At 40.1% G+C, this 27,786-nt stretch overlaps 1 protein-coding gene across 2 annotated transcripts; it reads right to left on the bottom strand.

Moving 5' to 3' along the window:
- Positions 1–76: 76 nt before the first annotated feature.
- Positions 77–27,786, bottom strand: LOC131243726 (transcription factor MYB3R-3-like). Of its 2 annotated transcripts, none has more exons than XM_058243254.1 (9): positions 27,692–27,786; positions 27,210–27,402; positions 24,595–24,646; positions 22,401–22,458; positions 10,354–10,448; positions 10,150–10,253; positions 7,284–7,412; positions 3,515–4,674; positions 77–484 (listed from the first exon to the last, which is right to left on the bottom strand). In XM_058243254.1, the coding sequence occupies exons 2-8, from the start codon at positions 27,371–27,373 to the stop codon at positions 3,525–3,527; spliced, it is 1,752 nt and encodes a 583-aa protein (XP_058099237.1). In that variant the 5' UTR covers positions 27,374–27,402; positions 27,692–27,786; the 3' UTR covers positions 77–484; positions 3,515–3,524. The 2 variants fall into 2 exon arrangements, with proteins under 2 accessions (XP_058099237.1, XP_058099238.1); XM_058243255.1 differs by having other exon boundaries at positions 27,210–27,375; positions 27,692–27,771.

Genomic DNA, 27,786 nt, shown 5'->3' with positions numbered 1-27,786 from the left:
AACTCGGGGTGAGTCACGGCTCATCTCATGTACTAACCATGGTTTTAGCCCAGAAAGCTCAGCTAATAAAAAAGAATGCTAGAAACAAAAATTCTAATACTAGTTTGGACTTGAAATCAATTTTCTCACAGCCTTTTCTCCATTTTTGAGAGGCCTTTTATGTACACTAATGCCCACAACAATCTGAATATTTTCCACAGTAAGAATACACTGCGACCCATTTTTATTCTACAAGTGCATGGTGTCATGAGATAACCCTTTTTTTCTTTTAAATGTCATCAGATATCATATTTGCATTTTGCACATGAGATATGAGTGATCGAGCCGCACAAGCACGATCGCAGAATGATGACGACGATGACCATGGCAAACACTGAATCTTCCAAAAGAGGGTTGATTTGTCCTTGCTTCGTCTGAGTTACAGACGCTACTGTGGAGAATTCTTGGAGTTCTCCAAATGCAGGATTAACTTGGAATTCGCCTTCTAAATCAACAAAGCAGAAGGACAAAAAAACGACAGAAAACAAGACAAGTGTTAGCAAATACTATTTGGAAAATTAACGAAAAAGGAAGAAAGCCAAATACACAATCACATTTTGCATGCATGCTGAAACATTATTTTCGGAAGTGTTTGGATGCACTATCAATTGAATTGCAAATCCACCTTCTCTCAAGTTGGATTTGATGCCGAAAAAGGAAGAAAGCCAAATACACAATCACATTTTGCATGCATGCTGAAACATTATTTTCGGAAGTGTTTGGATGCACTATCAATTGAATTGCAAATCCACCTTCTCTCAAGTTGGATTTGATGCCAATTTAACTCAGGAGCCTCAGATATTTCCTTATTATGAATACAAAGGCAAGTAACAAACGTTGGTCGTTTCCTCTCTAATGAACTAATTTTGCAAATTCAATTCCATAGAGCATCCAAACATGGCTTTTACTTTTTTCAACATTAAGAGGAACGATCTAGTTCTCTGCATACACACCATCATCACACTATTTATGATGGTGTGGGGCCTACCCAAAGTCCATGAAGTTGTTTGATATCTGCAGCATAATTGCATCATCTTTTTTCATTTGCTTCACCTTTTCTAGGTAGGTGGTCCCCTATTACTCAAAATTATGTTTCTATAATGCATGCGGCAAAAGGGGCTCACTGTAGGGTATTCGAAAGAGGCCCACTGGTTGAAGAAGGGGCTCGAGCAGGGTACTGGAAGAGTTGCCGAAGGTGATATTGTTTGAAGTTGACGAATGTCTCGGAAAATCAGTTTCGCTTCATGCTTGGGAGGTCTATCACTGAAACTATTTTCTTCAGAGGATTGATGGAGAAATAAGGGGAGAGGAGGAACGATCTGTATATAGTCTTTATCGACTTAGAGAAAGCATACAATAGGGTCCCTAGAGAGTTAATCTGGTGGATGTTGGGAAATGAAGGAGTTTCAAGTAGATATATTGGCATGATTAAAGGTATGATGAGGGAAAGGTAACAAACATGAGGACCATTAGGGGAGAGATAAGTGAGTTCCTAATCACTATAGGCTTGCGCGAGGGGTCGACATTTGAGTCCGTAACTTTTCTCATTGGTTATGGACAAGTTAACGAGTCATTGCAGGAAGAGATGCCATGGTGTATGTTGTTTGCATATGACAGTTTCGATCAGCAAGATGAGGGAGGACATAAACACAAAGCTAAATTTATGGAGGGGTGCTTTAGAATTTAAAGGATTAAAAATTAGTTAGACTAAAACAAAGTGCATGGAATGCAATTTTAGTAACAATAGGAGTGAAAATGAGAAATTAGTTAAGGCTGTTGACCAAGAAGTTTCCCAAAATGACCACTTTCGATAGCTTGGGTCAGTAATTCATGAGAGTGGAGAGATTGAGAAGGATGTTGCCCGTAGAGAATTCAATCTGGGCGGAAGAAGTGGAGAAGTGCCTTTGGAGTTTTATGTGATTGTTGTGTGCCACTCTCAAAATAGAAGGAAAATTTTATAGAATAGCTATAAGACTAACCATGCTTTATGAGGTAGAATGTTGGGCAATTAGAACAACAAGTTCATAGGATTGTAGCTGAAATGAGGATGTTGAGACGGATGAGTAGCAAGACGATGAAGGATAGAATTAGAAATGAATGCATTTGAGGAAACTAAGGAGTAGCACCAATAGGTAATAAGATGAGGAAAAGTAGACTTGATGGTTTGGTCATATGCAATGGAGACCATAGACTTGATGACCTATGGTCTAACTGAAGGTATGGTTCTTGATAGAGTGGAACAGCGGAACAGAATTCATGTAGCCAAACCCTGTTAATTGGGATAAGGCTTAGATGATGATGATGAATTTATATAAGACACCTTCAAATAACTTCCCCGCTGCCAAGGTTCTTACTCTTGCCCCAGTGGTAGACTCACAAGAGTTTCAACACCAGGTCAAGGGTTCGAGTACCCATAGGTGGCGAAATCCCACTACAGCGTGTGTGTGGGTGGGTGTGTGCATGTTTTTTTTTTTTTTCCACTGCCAAGACGGTTATTAGAGATCATGACATGGGGACCACAATAAAGAATTCAATACAAGCACTATAACTAGAGGATAAGCATTGGAGATTTCTTAATGGTAACAATAGTCACGTGGCAGAAATAAACAAAGCAGAATGAAGTAGAATCACATAACGTGTGAAAGGTACTGATCATTGACATAGGAAAACAAAAGGGCAAAGAGTAAGCACGCAAGTTGTGAGAACATTAAAAAATAAATAAAAATTGTAAAATATAAATTGATTTTTTTAAAAAATCAATATGTGCCAATTGAATGCCTAGTTCTATTCTTTTGAGAAAAAAATTTCTACTAGTGTCCGGAAGAAGACTAAATTTAAATAATTTCTTCTACTAAGAATAATCATCAAACATGAACCCTCCCTCCTTGTTCCACTTTTTTTTTTTTTTTAGAGGTTACCTCAAAATACATGATGGAGGAAAAACATTAAATAAAACCAAATTTCAATGGTTCAACAGAGAAAAATTGCTTTGAGTCTTCCCATGGTTCGAAAAATCTTAGCTGCGTTAGTTTGAAATGATGATAAGGAGAGATTTTGAGTCAAATCTCACCAAGGTATTCAGCCAAGTTCAGAGTCTAATCTGAATATTTTGAACACCAGACCAGACTGGAGCACCAAATAAATGGCAGGAGGACAATAAAAATAACAAACAAATCCACCAAATGGGACTAGGATGACAGTATAAGTGAAGTGTCTATCATCATCATAGCCTTGTGGCCTAGCTATTTGGGTCAGCCTTACAAATCCTGCAAAACAGGGATTCTCATGATTGCAATTAGGCTGGGTGATGGCCTAGAAAATCAAATTTTTCAAGAGGCTCAGCCCAACCAGTTTAAAAGTTAGGCTTAAATCAAATCCAGGCCCGACCATTCCTGCCTGCAGCCAAAAATAGTATTGCATGCTAACGTGAGCTCGAAAGAATGTCTTTAGAAAGTTATGGTTCCAGAATACTTACAGTTTACATACTAAGTCACTCCCATCTTAGTTGTTTGTGCACGCTCGCTGCTTAAACCTTCTACAACTAGATGCTCGCTGAATTTCCCCCCATGTATTCTTGATAGGTCGGCAGAAGAATCAGTAGCATAGGAGTGTGCTGTAATTGCCAAGCTCATAGGGTTGGAATTACCACCAAGCTTCTCTTTATCTAATGTGAACTTGAGCTGCCTCTCCACAGACTTGAAAATAGCTGTACGTTTCGACATCAACCGATAAGGTGGAGAGACATTGAAAGACTTTACATTGCATGGCTCGACTCCCCCACTACCGTAACAAGCAGGACTTTCACCAGAACTTGCATTTGACAATCCCATCTGTCCTTGATTAGCCTTTTCTCTTTCTTTTTCTTCAGGAGTACATGAATTGTCATGGATCTTTAAACCAGTTGTTTCCCTCTTTCTCTTTAATAATATGGAAGGAGTATTTGGAAAGCTCTTAGCTGCATTCTTTAATATAGATTCTACGCTTTGCTCAACTGAACTGGTACCCTTCGTGAAAGGAGTGAAACAACCAATGGGTGACATTGGCACATTTGAGTCAGAAGGCTGCGGCATACGATAATGTACAGCATTTATGGGAACATCATAACTCTCTAACGAAGGTGGCTCGTAGCACAACGAACCAAAGGTAGAAGATGCAGAATGCAGCAATGTCCCAGTAACATTGTTGTCTCGATCAATTTCACCATTGCTGCCACATCCCCCGGAGCTTAGTCTTGAGTCAGATTTATTGCAGCAAATATCAAATTTTGATGCATCTGGCTTGCACTCAGCAGCATCAGAATTATTGGATCTGTTAACTGGTGCTCTTAATGAAGCATCTGTATCGTAAAATTGCATGGATGAGGATTCCAACTGATTATTGCAGTTGTCTTCCGATTTGCACAAATCTGCAGTCTGGCCAGCATGTGTAAGAACTGCAGTTTCTGAGTAATTTCGAGGACTTGTGTCCGATCCTTTATTAGAACAAACCAATAAATTCCCAGAAGGTTTTACTAGATCTTTGGTGTCAGTTTGCATGTTTGTCTTTGGCAGTGGAGGAAGTTTCCCAGTGGCCAAATAGAAATCTAACTTTTTCTTTAAGGAACTGTTCCAGTGATTCTTTATTGAGTTATCGGTCCTGGAAACACAAAAGTCATCTGTTAACTGAAAATCAAACTTAAAACTGAAAGTAAATGAGTTAACAAAAATTTAAAGGGACAGATTTATCCAGCATGAACAGAGTTCTGTGTGCAACTTCCAGAAATCCTACACATGGTAGATGTTTATGAGGTACAGATTGTTCATCAGGTGGGTCCCACTGGGCGGTCTATTAGGTAATATAAATCACACAGATTAGATTGCCCTAGTCTTCAATTGTGAAGTTTTTCTCATTGGATGTGGTCATTTCCTTTTCTTTTTATTTTATATTTGTCCCTTGCCATCCATTTGGAGGTAGTTGATCGGATGGTTAGGATTGTCTAATCAGCACCTTTGTCTATCAACCCTTCATGGTAAGGCCCACTTAAGTAGATTCCAGATCTCATCCACATATGCCATAAGTATGGTCTTGGATATTGGGCATAGTTCTGTGACGCATGCAGAAATCAGGCCAGAAAAATTAATGCCATGCACATTTTTAATCAAGATTATCAAACAACATAGCCTTCAACAATCAATTCCCATAAGTGGAAATAAACATGTCGAGAGAGATGGTAACCTCTGTGTCTGGCACCATGTGAACAAACAATGTGATTGAGAATGCACTAATAGTAATATCATAATGGTTGAACAAACAAGAAAGGAATACATAGAAGTGCTACAGAGAAGAAGTAGTGGAAAAATTAACCCCAAAGAACAAAATATTGTAACAAATATAGAAGTGAAAAATTAGAAGATACAGGTCTCTGATTTCTCTAATTGGTGCAAGGGGAGAGATAGTGCACAATTAGAAGATGCAGACTGGTCTCTTTCTCCATTTCTCTGTAATTGAAAAAGAGAGAGAGAGAGAGAGAGAGAGAGAGAGAGAGAGAGAGAGATGGGCGGGGGGGCTAGAATAAAAGACTGAAGCAGCAGTCAAAGAATTTGTCGCTAGTCATAAATATGCAAGTGACACCAATGATTTTGAGAATAGATATAATGCAAGGTTCATGTAATGCTAACACTTTCGGGTATATGTAATGTTATGGAAGGTTTCAGCAAGCAACTGAAGTCCATGTCCATGTTTATCAAATGTGAAATCACATATTTATGATGTAACACAGACAAAATTAAAACACATGTACCTTGAGCCGAGGTGTGGGCTCTCTTGTTTTTTCATTGGCCCAAGGTGTGAGCTTTTCTTTCCCTTCGTTGGCCAAGGAATATGTTAAGAACCTAATCAATATGGCAAAAGCCCTAGGACTGATGGAACACGTCAAACTAGCCTCTTTAAACCATTGGGATTGTAACATTCCACTATGCTCCACAACCAACATCCGCGGCAGCCCACACGGTGGCAGCACTTACTCTGGCCTCTTTTTTACGTAGCCCTTTCCACTAGCTATTGTCCAGTTGGAGAGGGCATCACGGTTGCACTCTAATTATCCAGGTAGCCCTTTCCACTTGGCGGCTGCACTCTTAACTGTCCAAGTAGCCCTTTGCACTTGGCGACCGCACTCTAATTCTCCAGATAGCCCTTCTCACATCATGGCACTCGAACAAAGGATGTGGTAATGCATGGGTATTTTTACACGGGGCTCAAGTGGGGTGGCCTTTGTGAACCGGAGGCACACTCGGGGTTGGCAACCCGTGTGAGCTGTGACTCATGTGAAGTGGGGCCCACGAGGGGGTTCGGCCGAGGGCCTGACTTGGGCATAAAGGGATTGATTCGCCACATTCTATCGGTTAGAGCTTTTAGAGCAAGTGATTAGTTGTCCTACGTCAAAAATGGTATCAAAGCGGGAGGTCTCGTGTTCGAGACTCCTCACCAGGGGTGATTAATGCAGAGGCATTTTTACACCAGGCTCGAGTGGGGTGACCTTTGTGAAGAGGGGGCACACTAGGGGAGGGAGGCCCGTGTGAGGCGGGACCCATGTGAAGTGGGGCCCACGAGGGGGTTCGGCCGAGGGCCTAACCTGGGCTATGAGATAAAGGGATTGATTTGCTATTCTCTATCAGTTCTAGCTTTTAGAGCAAGTGGTTAGTTGTCATGCGTCATGTGGTGTTGACTTTAACACCAATTGTTAAGAACCTAACCAATATGCCAAAAACCCTAGGACTAACGGAACGCATCACACAAGGCTCTTTAAAGAATTGGGATCATAATAGAATAGTCTTTCTAGTCCGAGGCTAGGGGCTCTTCCCTACTTCCTCGGAATTTTTCATTAGGCATTATCCTGCTTTGGTCGGTAATAAAATTTCTATTGCCTTCTAAAAGATTGCTAATACTACGGATATTTTCCTAGACATGGGTTAATCCAAAGGCAATAGGGTTTAATTCAGTAGTTTAAACTTAAGCTACAGTACAGTACATAATACCTTGGGGGTGGCTAACAGTGAAGTGTGAACTGACAGTGGGGTGTACTAACAAGCTAACCCAAAAAAAAGCTATAAGTACAGTACATAATCCAGAGAAACTGCGGGAAAAATCGAAACACTATCAAAAGAAGAATCAGTTGGCGAAGAAGATCGCAGAAACTACTCCAAGTATGCAACTTAAAATGTAGACAAAAATATTTCAAAAACATTATATTGCAAAACAACTGGTACCTTCCAGGTAAAACCTTAGCAATTTCTGCCCATTTATTCCCATGCACTTGATGGGCATGCATGAGTGCAAGTTCCTCATCCAATGTCCAAGCATCTTTCTTTATAAGTGGGTTCAAATGATTGTGCCACCTGAAAAATAGTTTACAGAATCTTCAGTTCTTTAATGTGACGACAAGCAACTAAGAACGTAATCCATCCCAAAGGATGCGTTTCTTAACACAATGTTCTCTAACTTTCAGGTTCTGATGATGTGATACTACTGAAGAGGTATATTCTTTGACTGTCCTTATTGCATATAATTGAGAGTGTAACAACATCAAACTAGAAACAGCTTTCAAAGAAATGGTGCAGATAGGCAACTAATAATGTAATCCTATCCCAATGGATTAACATAGTTTCTTAACACGATGTTTTCTAACTTTCAGGTTCTGACAATGTGATAGTACTGAAGATGTAATCTTTCAACAACAAAAAAATACTGAAGACATGTTCATTGACCGTTCTTATTGTGTATAGTTGAGGTTGTAACAACATCAAACTAGAAACAGCTTTAAAAGAAATGGTGCAGATAGGCAACTAATAATGTAATCCTATCCCAATGGATTGACACAGTTTCTTAACACGATGTTTACTAATCTTCAGGTTCTGACAATGTGGTAGTACTGAAGATGTATGTTCTTTGACTGTTCTGATTGTGCACAGTTGAGAGTGTAACAACATCAAACTAGAAACAAATAAAACAAATGTTGCAGGACAAGGCCATGATGGTGATGATGATACACAGATGCGCAGATAGGCAACTAATAATGTGTACAGTTGAGGTTGTAACAACATCAAACTAGAAACAGCTTTAAAAGAAATGGTGCAGATACGCAACTAATAATGTAATCCTATCCCAATGGATTAACACAGTTTCTTAACACGATGTTTACTAATCTTCAGGTGCTGACAATGTGGTAGTACTGAAGATGTATGTTCTTTGACTGTTCTGATTGTGTACAGTCGAGAGTGTAACAACATCAAACTAGAAACAAATAAAACAAATGTTGCAGGACAAGGCCATGATGGTGATGATGATACACAGACACACGCACATGCACATTTATGTACATATGTATGTCCGTACGTGCCTGCATGTGTGGGTGGGTACATGTAGGTGTGTGTGTGTGTGTGGTGGGCTGTACGTGGGAGTCAGTGGATGGGTGGGCGTGGGAGGGTGCTTGTCTATATATGAAACATTCGCACAGACCTCAATGGACAGTTGTTCCCTTCCACATAGTGCACGCATACCATGAAGTACTTCGCCCAATAATCAAGCCAATCCACTCATCAGATGGGCCCCACTACATGAAAATAATGGATAGAAAACAGTTTGATTCAACTAGACATGTACCCAACTTGATGGATGGATAGACCTGCTTCTGCCAGGTGATCTTCATGGTAGAGCCCACCTCCTGGATGGCTCGGATGTCATACACATGATATGTTAACACGTACACAAGGTGGACAGTGACTTCCCATCCATTGAGGTGTTTGGGAACCATGGTTTTAGTTGCAGCTCATTTTGGACCAAATCTGAGTCAGTCGAATGAGTTGACTCGGCTCCAGTTTGTCTTGGATGAGTCAAAGCCTAAACTAGCCTGTAAATAGCTGAAACAGGCTGAGTTGGGACGAAACCAACTTGGCTCATTCAAGACCCATCTGATATTTAAAATGAACCCTACTACATATTCTTGAGCATACGTGCCTGTCAGTGTGAACCTTCATGTGCATAGCAGTAAAAGGTTGAGAACCTTCAGTCAGAGTCGAACTACAAAATGCTAACACAGCTTTACAACTTTCTAATGCAACTTGAAACCATTAAGCCAAATGAGCTTTGCTAAGCCCACATGCATGTACAAGGCAGCTTCTGCACACACCACCACGTCCACCAGCATGGGTGCACAGGTGGAATATCAAAGCCGTCCATCAGTTTGGGTTTGACTGTGTAGATATCCTCGCATGAAAATAAATCTGGTCCATTCAGCATGTGGGCTACGATTTTAGAAGCAGTTGAACAGATTAAAAAAAAAAAAAAAACTCCAATCAAGTTTCTTCAGCTTTATATTTGTTTTATAAACTGTGGCCCACCAGACAAGTGGACAGACCTGATCCTTGGGCAAGAGCATCTACATAGTGGTATCGCTCTAATGTATGGATTGGATCTCATACCATTGTGCCGTGGCAGATGTGCGGCATGTACATGGGCTGCCTTGCACACGTGCATGATCTTAGCAAAGTTCATGCCAAAAAAAAATATTGTGAAGGTCACTATGTTCAACTTCTTGTAACAAATAGATTCACCAGGTTGCAGCTAGAAAATACTCAACATACATGGTAACTCCATTGTTCTGGAAGGAATTTGAGTGAGTGAGAGAGAGAGAGAGAGAGAGAGAGAGAGAGAAGACCACAACCAGATTTTTTCCAGGTGTTCATTTGGTTCTCCAGATATTTTTTCAAGTTTCTGTTTAGTCACGCCCAGGTCGTTATACACATCTTAGGAACCATATGTCGATCACTAAAATTTGACAGAGAGATGTTGAAAGATTGAGCCCAAATTTCATTAACCTAAAATGAAATCTTAGGTACCTACCTATACATGACCACTCAAATTTGACAGAGAGATGTTGAAAAACTGAGCCCAAAATATCATTACCCTAAAATGGAAAACAGGTCTATCGACTCTATCCTGTGCAGCTATGGATCAGAAGTGAAAACAAATAATCATTCGTTGAGACACCATGTAAGTGATACTGTGAGATCGCATTTCAGTCAAGCCACAACATAAAAAAATCTACAATTATTAGATGATAGGTCAAACCATTACCTCTCCCGACATTGTTTCCCAATGCGACCAGGCAAGGACTTTGCTATAACGGACCATTTCGTTGGCCCATACTTCGATACCAGTTCCATGATTTTTTCATCTTCCTGTGAAGCAACCATACAGTGGTAAAGAAAACCTAATTTTGAATTGCAATTCTTCTGCTACTGGTACTATATGTACATACGAGGATAGCTAGAATTAAACCTCTTGGGTCCAAGGTCCCTTAATAAGTTCTGGATTAAGAACTTTTTGCCATCGATGCAAGCATTGCACTTCCGATCTATCTGGAAAAGATTCAGCTGCATACAGGCATCCAACTAATCATAAGACAAACCACCAGTCCAAACATGGACAAACCCAGTAATGATAATTTAAATACTTGAAGAAATCAAGTATTTGAGGAAGGTTAACTTTCTAATTCGCAACTTTGAGGTTTGTATTACAGAAAGACATAAACCATGTTATTGTATTAATCACTGAATAAATGATTGACAGCTAGAAGCTTCAAGAATAATGCTCGCATACAAATTATTTCTTTCTACATCATCCACAATATAAAAAGCATATTGTTCAGAAGCGAAGAATAGTTTTTAGTGGGCTAGCCATCAATGCAAGTATTGCACTTCCGATCTATCTGGAAAAGATTCAGCTCATACAGGCATCCAACTAATCATAAGACAAACCACCAGTCCAAACATGGACAAACCCAGTAATGGTAGTTTCAATACTTGAAGATATCAAGTATTTGAGGAAGGTTAACTTTTTAATTCGCAACTTTGAGGTTTGTATTACAGAAAGACATAAACCATGTTATTGTATTAATCACTGAATAAATGATTGACAGTTAGAAGCTTCAAGAATAATGCTCGCATACAAATTATTTCTTTCTACATCATCCACAATATAAAAAGCATATTGTTCGGAAGCGAAGAATAGCTTTTAGTGGGCCAAATGTTTTTAGCAAGTATATTGTATTTGTTTCATTTATTAATGTTATTTCATATTTATTTTACATGTGCATCAATGAGGGCTGAAAGTGGAAGGATAAAGCATGAATGAACCACACATATCGAGAAAAAGGTGGGCCACAACGAGCTGCCACGTGGGCAGAGGTGTGGGCCCCATACGCTGTCCACATGGACAGCCGTGTGGGCCACACACGCTGTCCACATGTGGGCAGCGTTGTGGGGCCCACATGCTACACACGTGAGTTAGCATGGTGGGGCCCACCTGCTGTCCACATGGACAGTCAGGTGGATCCCATGCACAGTTAGGTGGACCACATGCATAGGCAAGTGGGCCCCACGTTCAGTAAATTGAAGCCTCACGTGCAATCGGCGGTTGCACAAAGAAGAAACGAAGAAAATAGTGGAAAAGTGGGGAACATATGAGAAAGATGACCCCGCATTAATGCACATGTACAAATTTGATGGGTCATGATTTTGTTTCAAATTTATTTTGATCAGCCCATAATTATTAAAGTTAATGAGTTTTGTAATTCAGGTATTTTGATTTGAAATTTTGGATATATTAGCCACATAATGATGAGATAAATTAGTGGGCCATAATTGGTTCTTATTGTACATGTGGGTCCCGCCCTTGTTAAGGAGATTTTGATAATTCTAAAAAAAAAAAAAAAATTAAGAGAATATACACCAGTTGGGATAGGCCCCGCATACTCTAAAAACCATAAATCCTATTATACAAAGAGATTATAAAAAGTAATTTGAGGATCTAAATCATTTAAGTTATGAATCGAACATTTAATCCTTCTTTAGCGGTATCTAATTGAAGAATTATCCAATCCGAATTTTTGGAGTTAGATTTTAAAATGGACGGTTGGATTTAGGAAAGACCATTATCCGATAGTCCTACGTCAGATGTAATTACCTCTTGACTAGTGGACCTATCGCAAGGATTTAATATCAAATAAATGGCTCAGATTTAGAGTATGGTATTTTTCTTATATTTACCAAATGCCAAAAAAAAAAAAAGGGGGGGAGAGAATGGCTAAAAGAAAAGCACAACGACCGACTAGAGGAGAGGAACTTAGGTGATATCAATTAAATGTAGAAAACAAACACCATTCACATGCGAATTTCTCAATTTTGGTAACAGGTGTTTATAACTAGTGCTTTTTTAGCTTGTGTATCTCTATTGAATGCTCATTTCATTTCATTCATCGCATCCTTGGAAGATGGGTACAAGGAGTGGCGGAGTATGTGGTGTATGTGTGCACTTGTATGATGACAGAAGGTGAGATCTTTGGGATGTGTTCCCTGTTCCCTGTACTGCAACCGCGATCGGTGGATCAGGTAAAGAAACCGTTAATCAATTTGAAATGGTTACTATTGAAATCAAATAGTGATGCGGACACAGGTGCATTCAAGGTGTACCAACGAAGAAAGCGCCAACCACAAGTGCCGTCCTTGTGGATAGGCAAATATTGAGGAGCTGAAGACCTTTCACATGTGATTGGACATATAGAAGACCCCACCTAGGGAAGACACATGTGAAGGAAGATTGGAGAAAGAGGACCGAGTGCCCAAACTTTCCCATACTTATGTTATTTGCACATTTTTTGACTTAGTTAGCGGTCTTTTAGTAATCTTATATCTTTATTTGCTTATCCTAGGGGTATTTTAGTAATTTTATGTCTTTATGTGCTTATTTAAGTGGGGTAAAGCCCTAAACACGAATTTCAACTATTGATGAATGAAAAGCAAGCCCTTTGGTTGCCTCCTTCCTCTCTTCTCTCTAATGGTGCTTCTTCTCTCCCCTTGATCTTCTTCTTCTAATTTCTTCTTGTGCCCCTCCAACTTCCTCAAGGTAATAACTTTCTTTCTTCTATTTTTTTGTTTTGGCTAATTCCTCTTCGATCAAAATCTTGAGAACTGATCTAAACCCTAAATCCCCAAATTCTCAAATCCCTAATCCAAGAAACTTCTTGGTTCTTCGGACTAGTGATCTTCATTGATCGATTGGGTGTGACCATGCAAGATCGGGAGGTCTCATCCCTCGCCGGATCCAACCTAAGTAGTAATTGAATTCCATACTCCATGGTTGTAGTGATGGCCCGCTCCATTGCATGTTTCCTTTATGATTTTCTCAGTTATGATGATTATTGTTAGAATTTTAGATCATTTATTCCTTTTATTTCCGCTGTTTAATTATCTCCATGAGCATGCATCATAATTAGGGCTGTCCTGCGTCAAATTTGGTATCAAAGCCTAGGCTTGCATGGTTTTTGTCTAGATCGAGTTATCAAATTAGGGTTTTGATTTTTTTTAGGTTTAACTTAGGAAAGTTCCAGGTTTAGAAAGTTTTCAATTTTAGAAACTTTTCAATTTTAGAAAGTTCCTAATCTGGAAAATTTTCAGATTTGAGTTGTTTCCTGTTTCAACTTAATTGTGTCAGTTCATAGTAGTTTTGCATTCATCGCATTCATCTTGAAAGTCATAACACCTAGTAGTCTAGTTAGGTAGAGTTTGGTTCAAGTCTTCATTGTATGCCCACGAGAAGAGGTAGAGGTTTCGGACTTCAACCTACCATGAATAACGAGCAGTTATCTGAGCAACTTGCTCAATTGATACAAAAGATAACCGCTCTAGAAGTGGGTCAAAGGCGTGAGTTTGCCCGCCTTGAGAACCAAATTACCATTACCATGACTAAGGTGGAGCAACTAGAGGCGTCCCAAAAGGAAAACCCCGCTGTAGGGGAAGATGCGCACTCCCAAGTGGAAGGAATCATTGAAGAACGCGCTGCCACACGTGGTGGTAGTGAGGATAGAGATCGTGGTAACGGTCGTGGTGTGGTGCGAGAGGCACGAGCCACATATGGTCATCAAGACCGTTATGATCCAGATGAGCGTGCGATGAAGAGTGTGAGAGTTGAGGCCCCAAGTTTTGATGGACGCTTGGATCCCAAGGCATTCCTTGACTGGGTTGCTGACATGGACCACTACTTTGAGTGGTATGGCATGTCAGAAAACCGTCAAATGCGGTTTGCTAAGATGAAGCTTGTGGGTCAAGCCAAGCTCTTCTGGACCAACACCGAGCGTAGGGTAGAGAGAGTTGGTAGAGCCCCTATCACACATTGGTATGAGATGAAAGAGAAGTTGAAGGAGAAGTACCTTCCTCTCTCATACCGTCAGAAGCTCCTTGACCAATGGCAATCCTTACGCCAAGGGTCAATGTCTGCCGCTGACTACATCGCTAAATTTGAAGAGTATGTGATGCGATGTGATATCCGAGAAGACCCTCTAGTAACGCTCTCGCGTTTTAAGACGGGCCTTTGTGCGGATCTTCAGCGTGAGCTTATCACTCGGCCCTTAACGGACTTAGATGAAGCATATCAAGTCATGCAGGAGTTAGAGCAGTATCTGAAGGCTCCTGTCGTTCGTCGTTTTGAGTCCCGAGACTCCAATACTAGATCTAGTTCCCAAGGAACTAGACCTAATATTGGTAATCAACCTAGGGCACAGGCGACCATTCCGCCTAGGCCTAGGGAGGACAAGGGCAAAGGGGTTCTTGGTGCCGGTCCTAGTAACATGAGCCAAGTGAGGTGCTATGAGTGTGGCAACCTTGGCCACATGTCTAATCAGTGTCTTACGAAGAGCCGTGGGAGAGCCTTAGTTATAGGCGAATCCCACGAGGGTGGAGATGACCAGGGTGATTATGAAGTTGAAGAGTATCACCCTGAAGGAGGACTTACTGATGAAGAAGTGGATGGAGAAGCAACGCTTGCAGTAGTCAGGCGTGTGTTAGCTCAGTCTAGAAGTAGTGCTGACTGGCGTCGAAGCACTATCTTCTACACTATTGCCAAGTGTGGTGAAAAGAATTGTAAGGTGATAGTGGACAGTGGAAGTTGTCAGAATGTGATTTCCACTAGCACCTTAGATCGCTTAAAACTGAAATCCACACCTCATCCAGACCCGTATAAAGTTTCTTGGGTTGACAAGACATCCCTACCCGTCACCCAGCAATGTCTAATCCCCATCGAGTTTGGGTCATACAAAGAGTCCCTGTGGTGTGATGTTTTACCTATGGATGTGGGGCATGTTATCCTAGGTAGACCGTGGCTATTCGATAATGATGTCACGATCTTTGGCCGTTCGAATGCGTGTACTTTTATGTATAATGGTAAAAAGATCAAACTTAATCCCATGCCACCTGAGAATACACTAGGAAAGAAGAAGGATGAGAAGGCAAGTGAGCCTAGAGAAATGGGGAAATCCAAACCTAAGTCTTTACATATAATCAGCGCAAGAGAGTTTGAAAAAGAGGCTAAGGAGGATTCTATGGTGTATGCCCTTGTGGCTAGAGAAATTACACCTGAGGTTCCATCAGAGTTGCCCTGTGAGGTGATCTCGGTCCTGAAGGAATACAGTGATGTATTTCCTAAAGACTTACCGAATGAGTTGCCACCTATGAGGGACATACAACAGCATGCCATTGATCTTGTCCCAGGTCTACTCTACCGAACCTTCCTCACCACAGGATGAACCCTCCGAGCATGCCGAGTTGAAGAAGCAAGTTGATGAGCTTCGCAAAGGGTTTCATCCAAGAGAGTATGAGCCCGTGTGCCGTCTGCATTGTTGACGCCAAAGAAAGACGGCACGTGGCGCATGTGTGTGGACACGTGCCATAAACAAAATTAATGTCAAGTATAGGTTCCCTATACCTAGACTTGATGATATGCTTGACATGATGGCCAAGTCCACTATATTCTCTAAGATAGACCTCAAGAGTGGATATCACCAAATTCGTATACGCCCCGGAGATGAGTGGAAGACGGCGTTTAAGACGAAAGATGGGTTGTATGAGTGGTTGGTCATGCCCTTCGGCTTGACTAACGCACCCAGTACTTTCATGCGGGTGATGACCCAAGCTTTGAGGCCGTTCATGGAAAAATTCCTAGTGGTGTACTTTGACGATATTCTTATTTATAGTACCACTAAGGAATCACACCTTGAACATTTAAAGAAGGTCTGTAGTGTCCTTAGGAAGGAAAAGTTGTACGCTAATCTTAAGAAATGTGCATTCATGTCTAGCCAAGTTGTGTTCTTAGGATTTATAGTGTCATCTGAAGGGATGCAAGCAGACCCTGAAAAAGTCAGGGCCATAGTTGAGTGGCCAGAACCAAGGAACATTCATGAGGTGCGAAGTTTTCACGGCCTAGCAACTTTTTATCGTCGGTTCATTAGGGGTTTTAGCACGATCATGGCTCCCATTACCGAGTGCATGAAAAAAGGAGAGTTCGTGTGGTCTAAAGCCGCCGTCAACGCTTTTAAAGAAATTAAGGGCAAGATGGTGGAAGCTCCTGTCATGCGTCTACCTGACTTTTCTACAGTCTTTGTAGTAGCGTGCGATGCGTCTGGTGTCGGTATAGGTGGAGTGTTGAGTCAAGAAGGACACCCAGTGGCCTATTTCAGTGAAAAACTGAATGAGGCAAAACAAAAATACTCCACTTACGACAAAGAATTTTATGCGGTAGTGCAATCCCTGAGACATTGGCGACACTACCTCCTACCGCAAGAATTCGTTTTGTTTTCTGACCATGAGGCTTTGAGATATTTGCATTCTCAAAAGAAACTCAACCCAAGGCATGCCAAGTGGGTAGCGTTTCTTCAGGAATATTCGTTTGTTTTGAAACACAAGGCCGGGGTTGAAAACCAGCGGATGCCCTTAGTAGGAGAGTGGCGTTGCTCAACTCCTTGAGTGTAGAGGTAGTCGGATTTGAGCAACTGAAAAATGAATACCCCATATGTCCTGATTTTGGGGGTACTTACACGTCGCTCTCTAGTGACCAGCATATTATGGGTGGATATGTTCTTAAAGATGGCTTTCTTTTCAAGGGAGACAGACTTTGTATTCCCCGTATGTCCTTTCGTGAATTCCTCATCTGGGAGCTTCATTCAGGAGGGATAGCTGGCCATTTTGGTCGTGATAAGACCATTGCCCTCGTGGAAGATCGTTTCTATTGGCCAAGCCTCAAGCGAGACGTAGCCAAAGTTTTAGGGCAGTGTCGAACATGTCAGTTGGCAAAGCAAAGAAAGCAAAATACTGGGTTGTACACGCCATTGCCAGTGCCACATGCTCCGTGGCAGGACATTAGTATGGACTTCGTGCTCGGGCTTCCCAAGACTATAAAAAAGCACGATTCCGTTTTTGTCGTTGTGGACCGTTTTTCTAAAATGGCGCATTTCCTCCCATGTTCGAAGACGTCAGATGCGTCTCATGTTGCTCGTCTTTTTTTTGATGGTGTGGTGCGTCTCCATGGGTTACCTAAAACCATAGTGTCTGATCGTGATGTTCGATTTACTAGCTATTTTTGGAAGACACTGTGGCACATTATGGGAACTCATTTGCAATTTTCTACTGCTTACCACCCACAAACAGATGGTCAAACTGAAGTGGTAAACCGTAGCCTTGGAAATCTTCTACGTTGTCTAGTGGGTGAACATGTTAAGACTTGGGACCTAATTTTACCAACTGAACTTGCTTATAATGGGTCATATAATAGATCTACAGGGTTGAGTCCTTTTGAAATTGTAAGTGGTTATAAACCTAAAATGCCCATAGATCTCTTACCTATGTCTGTTACCCAAAGGTCTTCTGAGTCAGCCGATGCATTCGCACGCCATATTCATGATTTGCATACACATATTAGACAGCGGTTAAATAAGAGCAATGATGATTATAAAGTTTTAGCTGATTCTCATCGTAGAGTGCAAGAATTTCAAGAAGGAGACTATGTAATGGTGCGAATAAGGCCAGAGCGATTCTCTCAAGGATCTGCAAAGAAATTACAAGCGCGTAGTGCTGGACCATTCAAGATATTACAAAAGGTTGGGTCCAACGCGTATCGGGTTGACCTTCCATCTGAAATGAGCATTAATCCAACTTTTAATGTGGAAGATCTAGTCCGTGCCCATACTCCTATTGTTGATACATCGTCCCTTTCATGGCCTTTTTCTGAGTTTGCTACCCAACCCCTTCCACCCCCTCCTCCACCCATTACCCATAAAGAAGCAATTGAGGAAATCTTGGATGACGAGATAGTATCCACGAGAGATGGGGGTTTCCAAAGGTATCTTGTCAAGTGGAAGAACAAACCATCGTCTGAATCTACGTGGCTGTCGGGCAACGCATTGCAGGGAATTGATCCAGATCTACTTGAGCGCTACAAAAGTTTTAACTCGTCGGGGTCGAGTTTTTCTCACCCGAGGGGAATTGATGCGGACACAGGTGCATTCAAGGTGTACCAACGAAGAAAGCGCCAACCACAAGTGCCGTCCTTGTGGATAGGCAAATATTGAGGAGCTGAAGACCTTTCACATGTGATTGGACATATAGAAGACCCCACTTAGGGAAGACACATGTGAAGGAAGATTGGAGAAAGAGGACCGAGCGCCCAAACTTTCCCATACTTATGTTATTTGCACATTTTTTGACTTAGTTAGCGGTCTTTTAGTAATCTTATATCTTTATTTGCTTGTCCTAGGGGTATTTTAGTAATTTTATGTCTTTATGTGCTTATTTAAGTGGGGTAAAGCCCTAAACACGAATTTCAACTATTGATGAATGAAAAGCAAGCCCTTTGGTTGCCTCCTTCCTCTCTTCTCTCTAATGGTGCTTCTTCTCTCCCCTTGATCTTCTTCTTCTAATTTCTTCTTGTGCCCCTCCAACTTCCTCAAGGTAATAACTTTCTTTCTTCTATTTTTTTGTTTTGGCTAATTCCTCTTCGATCAAAATCTTGAGAACTGATCTAAACCCTAAATCCCCAAATTCTCAAATCCCTAATCCAAGAAACTTCTTGGTTCTTCGGACTAGTGATCTTCATTGATCGATTGGGTGTGACCATGCAAGATCGGGAGGTCTCATCCCTCGCCGGATCCAACCTAAGTAGTAATTGAATTCCATACTCCATGGTTGTAGTGATGGCCCGCTCCATTGCATGTTTCCTTTATGATTTTCTCAGTTATGATGATTATTGTTAGAATTTTAGATCATTTATTCCTTTTATTTCCGCTGTTTAATTATCTCCATGAGCATGCATCATAATTAGGGCTGTCCTGCGTCAAATAGTATGTTACAAAGAGAAAGAATTCCATGTGTGGCAGAGAATAAATGCGATCATTTTGGGCCATGGGCCAAAATGATATGGTAGAAATGGGATGTGGGTCGTGGGCCAATTGGAGTGGCTGAGCCGTAGGCCAAATGTTGTGGTTAGGCTTAGAATCTCGTGTGGACTTCTTAGAGGAAGATTGGAAGTTTTCATATATTTGCATAATCATGCTTCATCATGTATTTTTAAAAATTATGAATTCTGAGAATGCTTGTGGAAATAATGACGTGTTAGTAACTGCTTGTTGAGCTTTACGGCTCACTCCTTTGAGATCTAAAAATGCCAAGATAGGGAATATGTGAAGAGACTGCGGAAACTACCATTTGACTTTGAAAATATTCCACCCAAAGCAAAGGCAAAACATGAGGAAATTATGCGTGCCTACGAAGAGAGGAAACTTCAAGAGCGGGATGCGCTCAATAATAATGATTAGAATTTTCTTTTGTTTTCAGTAGGAAGTATTTGGACAAGTTAGATACGTTCATCTGGTTGAATAATTTTTCCGAGGATGGATTGGATTATTTGATTTTATTTTTTATTTTTTTTATAAAGGAGCAGTATTTGATTCCCTTCTACTATAAATAGGGTTGTCAATGGGCCAGGCCTGGGGTAGGTCTCAGCCCAGATTTTGAACTGTTTTGGGTTGGGCCGTCAGGCAGGCCTATTCAAAATTCTGATTTTTCAGGGCCAAGCCCAGATCATTGACACCCCTAACTATGAATGTGTGAGTGTAAATGAATGATTGAGTGGATTGCAAGTTTGGAAGTGAGTCACACAGCACCTGGTGACTAGGTGACTGAGTCAAGATGACTCGAGATCCAAAAACTGGAGTGTGACATTTGTGGTTTCTTTTTATAGTGTTCATGAGGGTTTAACTTTATAGTGGATAAGCTTTCCCCAAAGGTAGGGATTTTGCAAAGCTGATTTTCATGCAGGGGAATCTCTAACCCTTCTTCAATATATCTTTTCTAATCTTCTGACCTTAGGGTGGATAAGCTCTCCCCAAAGCTGGGGATTTTGCAAAGCTGATTTTTATGGAGGGAAATATCTAACCCTTCTTCAATATATGCATTCAAAGGAGGAGGAAGAAGAAGAAGAAAAAGAAGATGCTGAATTGGTTTACTCATTTTTTACTTGGAGACTTTTCTAGAAGCACAGAGTAATGGCGTTTGTGCTGGTAAGATACAGTGATGTGTGGCGTATGAGATGCCAATATGGGTGTTCGGTACAAAGGGTGCTCAATTAGACTATAGTTAAAGGAGGAAGTGAGCTGAAATTTACACTATATCAGTAACCAAAAAACACCCTATCAGGAGAGAAGTTTTGCACAAGTGGTGGGACTTGCCGTTTCTACTACCTAAGCTAAACTTGATCGGTTGCAAAAGGTAAAGGCTTATTTCAGTCGGGGGATGCAGGAAAGAAATAAAAGGAGAGGATGATTGGCATCACACAGGCTGACTGGAACTCACTGAGTAACGAACAGAAAAGACCACTAGGACTTTGAAGTTAGGCAAAGTTCCTTGGCAAAAGTGCATCAAAAGAGGAAACTCAGAATTACATCTTGTATTTGGTCATGCCACCTCTTACAGAAATAGATTATGTAAGTTTGGTACCAATGCCACCTTGGGTACTTGGAATGCCAAGAGATGTCTAAAGCATTATTGGAAATATCACAACTAAAGGTAAGTTGATATTATCGATGAAACCAACGGAAGTTTATCAAGTTGAGTTGAAAATCAACTTAATACACCTTTCACAATACTTTTTTTATGGAATATCTTTCTAAGATTATTCTAATTCAGCTTAAAAACTAGGATCCAACTGATTGTACTATAAGCGGGAACTTGTTGAAATTGAGTAAATGCATTTACATTGGATAGATGGAGATGTCAACCTCTCTTTTTTCTTTCTTTTTAGAAAAGCATGCCAACCTAAATTATTGTGGAGATTAAAATTATGAAAAGGAAACATTTTACGTTTTCCATAGAGAAGTATTGAGAAAGATGTATGGTATCTTATGCTATGGAAAATGTGTAATTTTTTCAAAGATAACAGAAGTACATATATTTCAAAGATAACTTAATACACCTTTCTCAATACTTTTTTTATGGAATATCTTTCTAAGATTATTCTAATTCAGCTTAAAAACTAGGATCCAACTGATTGTACTATGAGCGGGAACTTGTTTGAAATTGAGTAAATGCATTTACATTAGATACATGGAGATGTCAACCTCTTTTTTTTTTTCTTTCTTTTTTGAAAAGCATACCAACCTAAATTATTGTGGAGATTAAAATTATGAGAAGGAAACATTTTACATTTTCCATAGAGAAGTATTGAGAAAGATGTATGGTATCTTATACTATGGAAAATGTGTAATTTTTTCAAAGATAGCAGAAGTACATATATTTCAAAGAATTCCCATTGTTAGTGTCAAGATGAATCAATTTGATGCTTTTTATTATGATTGTTGAACTTCAAGAAATTATGGGATATCTTCAGGTTTGTACTATGTTCCAGTTGATAGCACTATATGAACGGGGTTTTTTTTTGAATGGTAACATGGGCCTGAACCCATGACCTCAATGTTGAAATGCACTCTGTCTACCACTGAGCCATGGTTGGAACCCCTATATGAATGGATTTTTTTTTATTTTGAATAAATGCATTAAACAGTATCAACAACTGAGAGATCAACCTATGCAACTAACTTGATAATGAGAAAAATAAAACAAAACTCATGTGAGGAAACGATTGCATGCAATATCAATATTTAATGAGGCGGTTAATTATGGAGATGAAATAGAAGTAGGGAATAACAATAAATTTCTCATCTATCATGCTTAAGATAGTGGTATAATACATAAAACTGCACAAAAAAAAAAAGACTAAGGCATGGAGTCGAGCAAGCAAGAATAATCAACTTGAGCCTTAGCTAGTGAAATTTTGCCCTTTCTGTTTTGTCTCTCTTTCTTCTAATGAAATTTTAGTGATCTTTCAAAAAAAAAAAAAAAACTTTAGCCTTAGCTAACAAGTCAAACCAAGGCAGGTTTAGGCCAGAATTTGAATGTATATCAAGAAGCATTATGTGCTAGTAGTGGAGAAAAGGAAGAGGGACAAACCAATTTTCTTCCAGCATTTTCCCTTGAAAAGTTCAACAGCATTTCTCAATGTCTCATCCTGTAGCAAGTTTGTTGAGGTCAAGGTCAGCAGCCAATGATATGTGTCCATGCGAATAATGAAAATACATTGATCCTTGCCCAAAATGAGATTCAAAAGCAGTGTTCTAAATAGCTTTCATAGTGTAGCGCATAGCATACACTATGAAGCATAGCCAATGTTTTAAATAGCAAATAGCATGTAACATTCACCCCTCTGAGGCATGAGGCATAAACTAGATAGTGTTTAGCGTAAGCTACAGGCTACTTCTAGATTTTTAATCAAGGTGGCGCTTGGTTGCACCAATTTCATAATATTTTACAGCAAATTAGACTGCTTAATAGTGAAATTTAACAAAATTTCATGATATTTGGTGCAATCAAACACAGCCTAAAGTAACAGAAAAAGTGTAATGATTAAGTATAAAGGTAAAGAAAGAGCAATGAAACTGATATTATTTTTAGTAAAAGCATTGAAAAGATTAACTAATTTTGGTTGAAATAGAAATTTGTAATAAATCATTGAAAACATTAATTGATTTTAATGTTGCAATGATAAACAACTTGTAATGTGAGCCACGAAGCATGTAGGATAGTCGATATTGCATGTAGCATATGAAAATTATCATGTAGCATAGGCTACACGCGAATTAAGCTATTTTCATGAGCTGCATAGCATTAAGGCTAAGCTACGCTATGTAGAGTAAGTTACATGCTATGTAGAGTAGGTATTTAAAAGAGAGAGCTAAACACTACATAGCATAGCCATTTAAAACACTGAGTGCTGCATAGCTATAGTGCTACTTAGTGCAGATAAATAGCCATAAGAACTGTGTAGCGTACGCTACTTGATGTGTAGCATACACTATACAATGCGTAGCATGTAGCGTAAGTCACATATGCTATGTGCTATTTTTAGTTTAAGCTACAAAATCTATTTTTGTGATGTTAGTTCAACACCTATTTATAGATGGTGGTGACTCGTCCTCCTCATACATGGCACTAAAAGTACAAGTGCCTAGACCTTCCAAACTTTGGGTACTATTGTGGAGGGAGCATATCTCTAGAATTGCACCTATAATCACATGTGGCAATATAGTACAGGCATGCCAAGTGTACAAGGGGCAGAATTACAACCATTGTAAATGGTGTAAAACTGACATTGCAATCTAGCTTTTATGAAACGAAAGCTATTCGAAAGAGGGCTTTCGAAAGCCCTAAAATTCCACCACAAGACACCTTACACCACATAAAATGCGATTTAATTCTCTCAGTTCAGACATCCATTAAAGATGAAATTACTATGGAGTAATCAGCCCCATGAGAAGATCCTGTGACTAAATTTTCATGGGCATTGAAATTGAAGCCCAATCAAAGGAGATGTTTGAGATTCCCCCATTTCACATCCATATGGCTATGGAGCTGAAGATTTAGAATTTTTCTAATGATTTACAGTTGAAAAGAGGTACGTGTCTCTTACTCTTGATCTCGATTAATGAGTTTTATTTCATTTTGATGGATTTACTTGTTGATTTAGGGTTTTTTTTGCCTTTTTTCTTCTTCTTTTTTTCTTTTCGGGAGGATGGTTCGTATGCAACGTTGTGGAATAAGCTTGTTCTACAATCGTTTCTTCTATGGGGACTGTTGTGGTGTGTGTATGGCATGGCATCAAACCCATCCAATCCATCATGTGGGCCACCATGTTACAGTGGTGTGTTTTCAATGGATGTGCATTGTTTTCTGTGTTGCAGCCCACATGATGATTGGATGTATGATTTCTTTTCCAATGGATGTGTTCTTATAATTTAGTGAATTTTTTTAATATATAAATAATATATTATTTATTTTTATTTTTTTTTAAAGCAAGGGGGTGGGACATCCAATGCTAGTTATCCTTAATTCTCTTCCATTTTCTTGTCCTCTAAACTCTCTTTTCTCTCTCTCTCTCTCTTATACCAAACTGCAAATACAAATGGGAAGGCTGAAACCTTTGAAATGGTTAACGATGCAGCCCATGAAGTATGACAAGAAATAGAAAATGAATGAAAACATTTTAAGTGGTCGTTAACCACAACCGCTTGTACGTTGGAGTAACATCTTCTAACTGCCTTGTGATATGTATAGAAGCATTTACAAACGGGAATTAGTAAGTAGCTACCTCCTGTGGTGTCCAACCACCCTTCGCCCGCCTTATGGGACCAGTTGTCCTTCTGTAGAAGGTTAATTAATATTAGGAAACATAAAGAGTGAAAGGAAGTACAAATCCTGCCAAATATACAAGATATAGTTAAGCTTTAAAGCAAGTAGATAGTAGACAATATTGTAAACAAAACAAATGGCAATACACAATGTTGTAAACAAAACAAATGGCAATGCGAGGTGTCCCACAAGGGGGAAAAAGGATAATGGAAAAGGAAGTAGATAGTACAGAGTGCACGTTCACAATTGAATGTCCTAAAACAGTTAAGATATTTTTTTAAGGCAGGTATAGACCACGTGCTAACTACAATTCCCCTCGTGTTCCCAAAAGGCTGAGACAATTACAAGATTTACATATAGAAAAACTTCACTGGACTTTGTACACCAGCATACACTAATGGGAGCAAGTTTTCTCTACCTTCAATTCTTGGATCGCCTCACAATGGAAACAGAACCAAGGTTCTTAAAAATCAGAAGATTCCAGATCACCAACTTGGAAATTCTCTCGTCGATTTGGCAACTAAAAATGAATACTTGGCAATTAAAAATGCCTTGGATGATTACTGGAGTAAATATTGAAGTCACTGAAAGTGGGCAATTAAATCTGAAAACAAAATATTATTTCTGTTGGTGTAAATAATTAATGCTGAAAAATGTTTTAGAACTTGTGTGCTTTAACTCGACTAGCTATTCATTAATAAGTAGTCCTGATACCCTACCAGTTGATTATTTTGAGTCCTTCACAATTCTTCTTCTCCACGGGAGTGAAAATTCACAATTGTGTCATGAAAACATGTTATGATCAATTAACTAGTACAGTGGAGAGGTCTAAATATTACAGCCACCAGCAACTAAATTTGGCAGGGGATGATGAGAATTGACCATGCAGAACAGTTGCCTAAGGAGACCTCCGCCTTGGCGGGGGATGATGAGAACTGATACCCTACCAGTTGATTATTTTGAGTCCTTTGCAATTCTTCTCCACGGGAGTGAAAATTCACAATTGTGTCATGAAAACATGTTATGACCAATTTACTAGTACAGTGGAGAGATCTAAATATCACAGCCACCAGCAACTAAATTTGGTGGGGGTGATGAGAATTGACTGTGCAGAACAGTTGCAAACAGTTGCCTAAGGAGACCTCCCCACCCCCCCGCCCCCCCCAAAAAAAAAAGAACCATTGTTGCCCAAGGAGGCTTTACTTTTGAGGTCTCTGGCATGCAATGTATGAATCCTGTTTTAGCCATTTGTTTCTGCCACCAAGATCATCCAGGCAGTGGGTAGTGAGAGGACTGCATTGGTAACAGTGGTGCAATAGAGTTGTTTAAGGTATTTGAGATCTCTCCCAGACCGGAGCATGAGTCTCATCAAAATGTGAGTGCTCAGACTTCATAAATAGCAGTTTATGAGAGTTACAACTTACAAGGGCCACCTAATTATTGCAACCTTACACTCATTTTTGTTAGCTCCTTTCTTTTGGCTGAATGAAATGTGTCATCTCCAAATTGTGATACTTCGCATTCTTATTTCTCCTTCAGTTCTTTAAACCATTTAGTTATATGAATAGGTCTTTCCCATGTTACCTGAAACTTCAAAATGGATGTGTACAAAGGTCCAACACATCTTTTAAGTGTGAGGATTAGGGATGCTACTTGCAAGCATCGATATACAGACACCAAAATGTAATTTCCACAACATGGCAACATTTCACATTTATACAACTCTGTCATTCATCAGCCAGGCCCTTGGTTTTGTGTATAGTCTAAAAATCAGACTTGTCCACCCTTACGTAGGCCACATGTACAAGAAGGTGATGGTTACATGTGCAGCCCACCTAATGAGCAGACCCGCTTAGTTTTGGGCTACATCACATTCACCACATGACCACTTGAAGAACACCCTAGATACCTCTCATGCTTGCCACATCAGCACATGTGGGGCGCTTGTGCTTGCCATTCATCAGCCAGGCCCTTGGTTTTGTGTATAGCCCAAAAATCAGACTTGTCCACCCTTACGTAGGCCACATGTACAAGAAAGTGATGGTTACATGTGCAGCCCACCCAATGAGCAGACCCGCTTAGTTTTGGGCTACATCACATTCACCACATGACCACTTGAAGAACACCCCAGACACCTCTCATGCTTGCCACATCAGCACATGTGGGGCGCTTGTGCTTGCCATTTGCAGATGGGCAGTTGCAACTAGCGTTCCTGTCTCAGCATCAAGTATCTACCCAGAACCCACGCTGTACCAGCGTAACCTAGATCTATTCACATCACAAGTTTTCTAAAGTATTAGAACGAGACCTATTCCAACGTCCCTATTTTGCCCAAAATTTTGAAGATGAGTATCCACCACTCAAAGAATTCGCCACAAGGAACTCTAGCATATCAAAATTGACTTGTCCTAAAATCCAAACCAAACAAACAGCTCATAAAAAGATTTAGAATCCTAATCGACCAAACTGCATCCCATAGAACTATCAGACACCACGAAGATCTAAAAGAAGATTTTTTGTTTTCTTTTAAGGAAAAGGGGAAAAAGAACCCGAATTCAGATAAAAGGACGTTACCGATGATAAGATGGAGACGACACTGTCACCGGGCTGCAAACCCCTGGCGATTTCAACCCAAATCCGCAGCTTCCTTCAGAAACCGACGAACTCGAAGCTGCAGCTGATTGCCTGTTCTCAACGCAGCTCGACTCGATTTTCACCGCTCCCATTTCCACCTCCATCTCTACAATCGTTTCCAAACCACCACATCCTAATCAGGAAATCAAAAATCCAAAATCAAAAACTGGCAGATCTCCAAAACAAACCAAAAATTACAAAACAAAAACCTAATTTCTAGGGTTTCCGAATAGAAACTGAGAAGATTTTCTGAACAGAAACGAATCGGGTGAACAAGAATTCTAGAAAATCGAACGTTGGGAATCCAGATCAGTTAAAAACACGGAAGAATTTTGAAAATCGGTTACCGTCTGGTGCAGAAAAAAGGCGGGAATCGGAGAAGAGCTCATGAATAGAGAGAAAGGAGAGCTAAAAATACAAACCCTAGAATGTACGAGGTAGCTATGTTCGGAGCCGTTGAAAGAGAGAAAGGAAGGAAGAAGAAAAGGAGAGGAAGGAATATAAAACGGACGGACTG

The sequence above is a fragment of the Magnolia sinica genome, chromosome 4, assembly GCF_029962835.1.
Source record: "Magnolia sinica isolate HGM2019 chromosome 4, MsV1, whole genome shotgun sequence".
Taxonomy (NCBI): domain Eukaryota; kingdom Viridiplantae; phylum Streptophyta; class Magnoliopsida; order Magnoliales; family Magnoliaceae; genus Magnolia; species Magnolia sinica.
The sequence above is the reverse complement of the archived record's forward strand: the minus strand, read 5'-3'. Positions and strand labels throughout refer to the sequence as shown.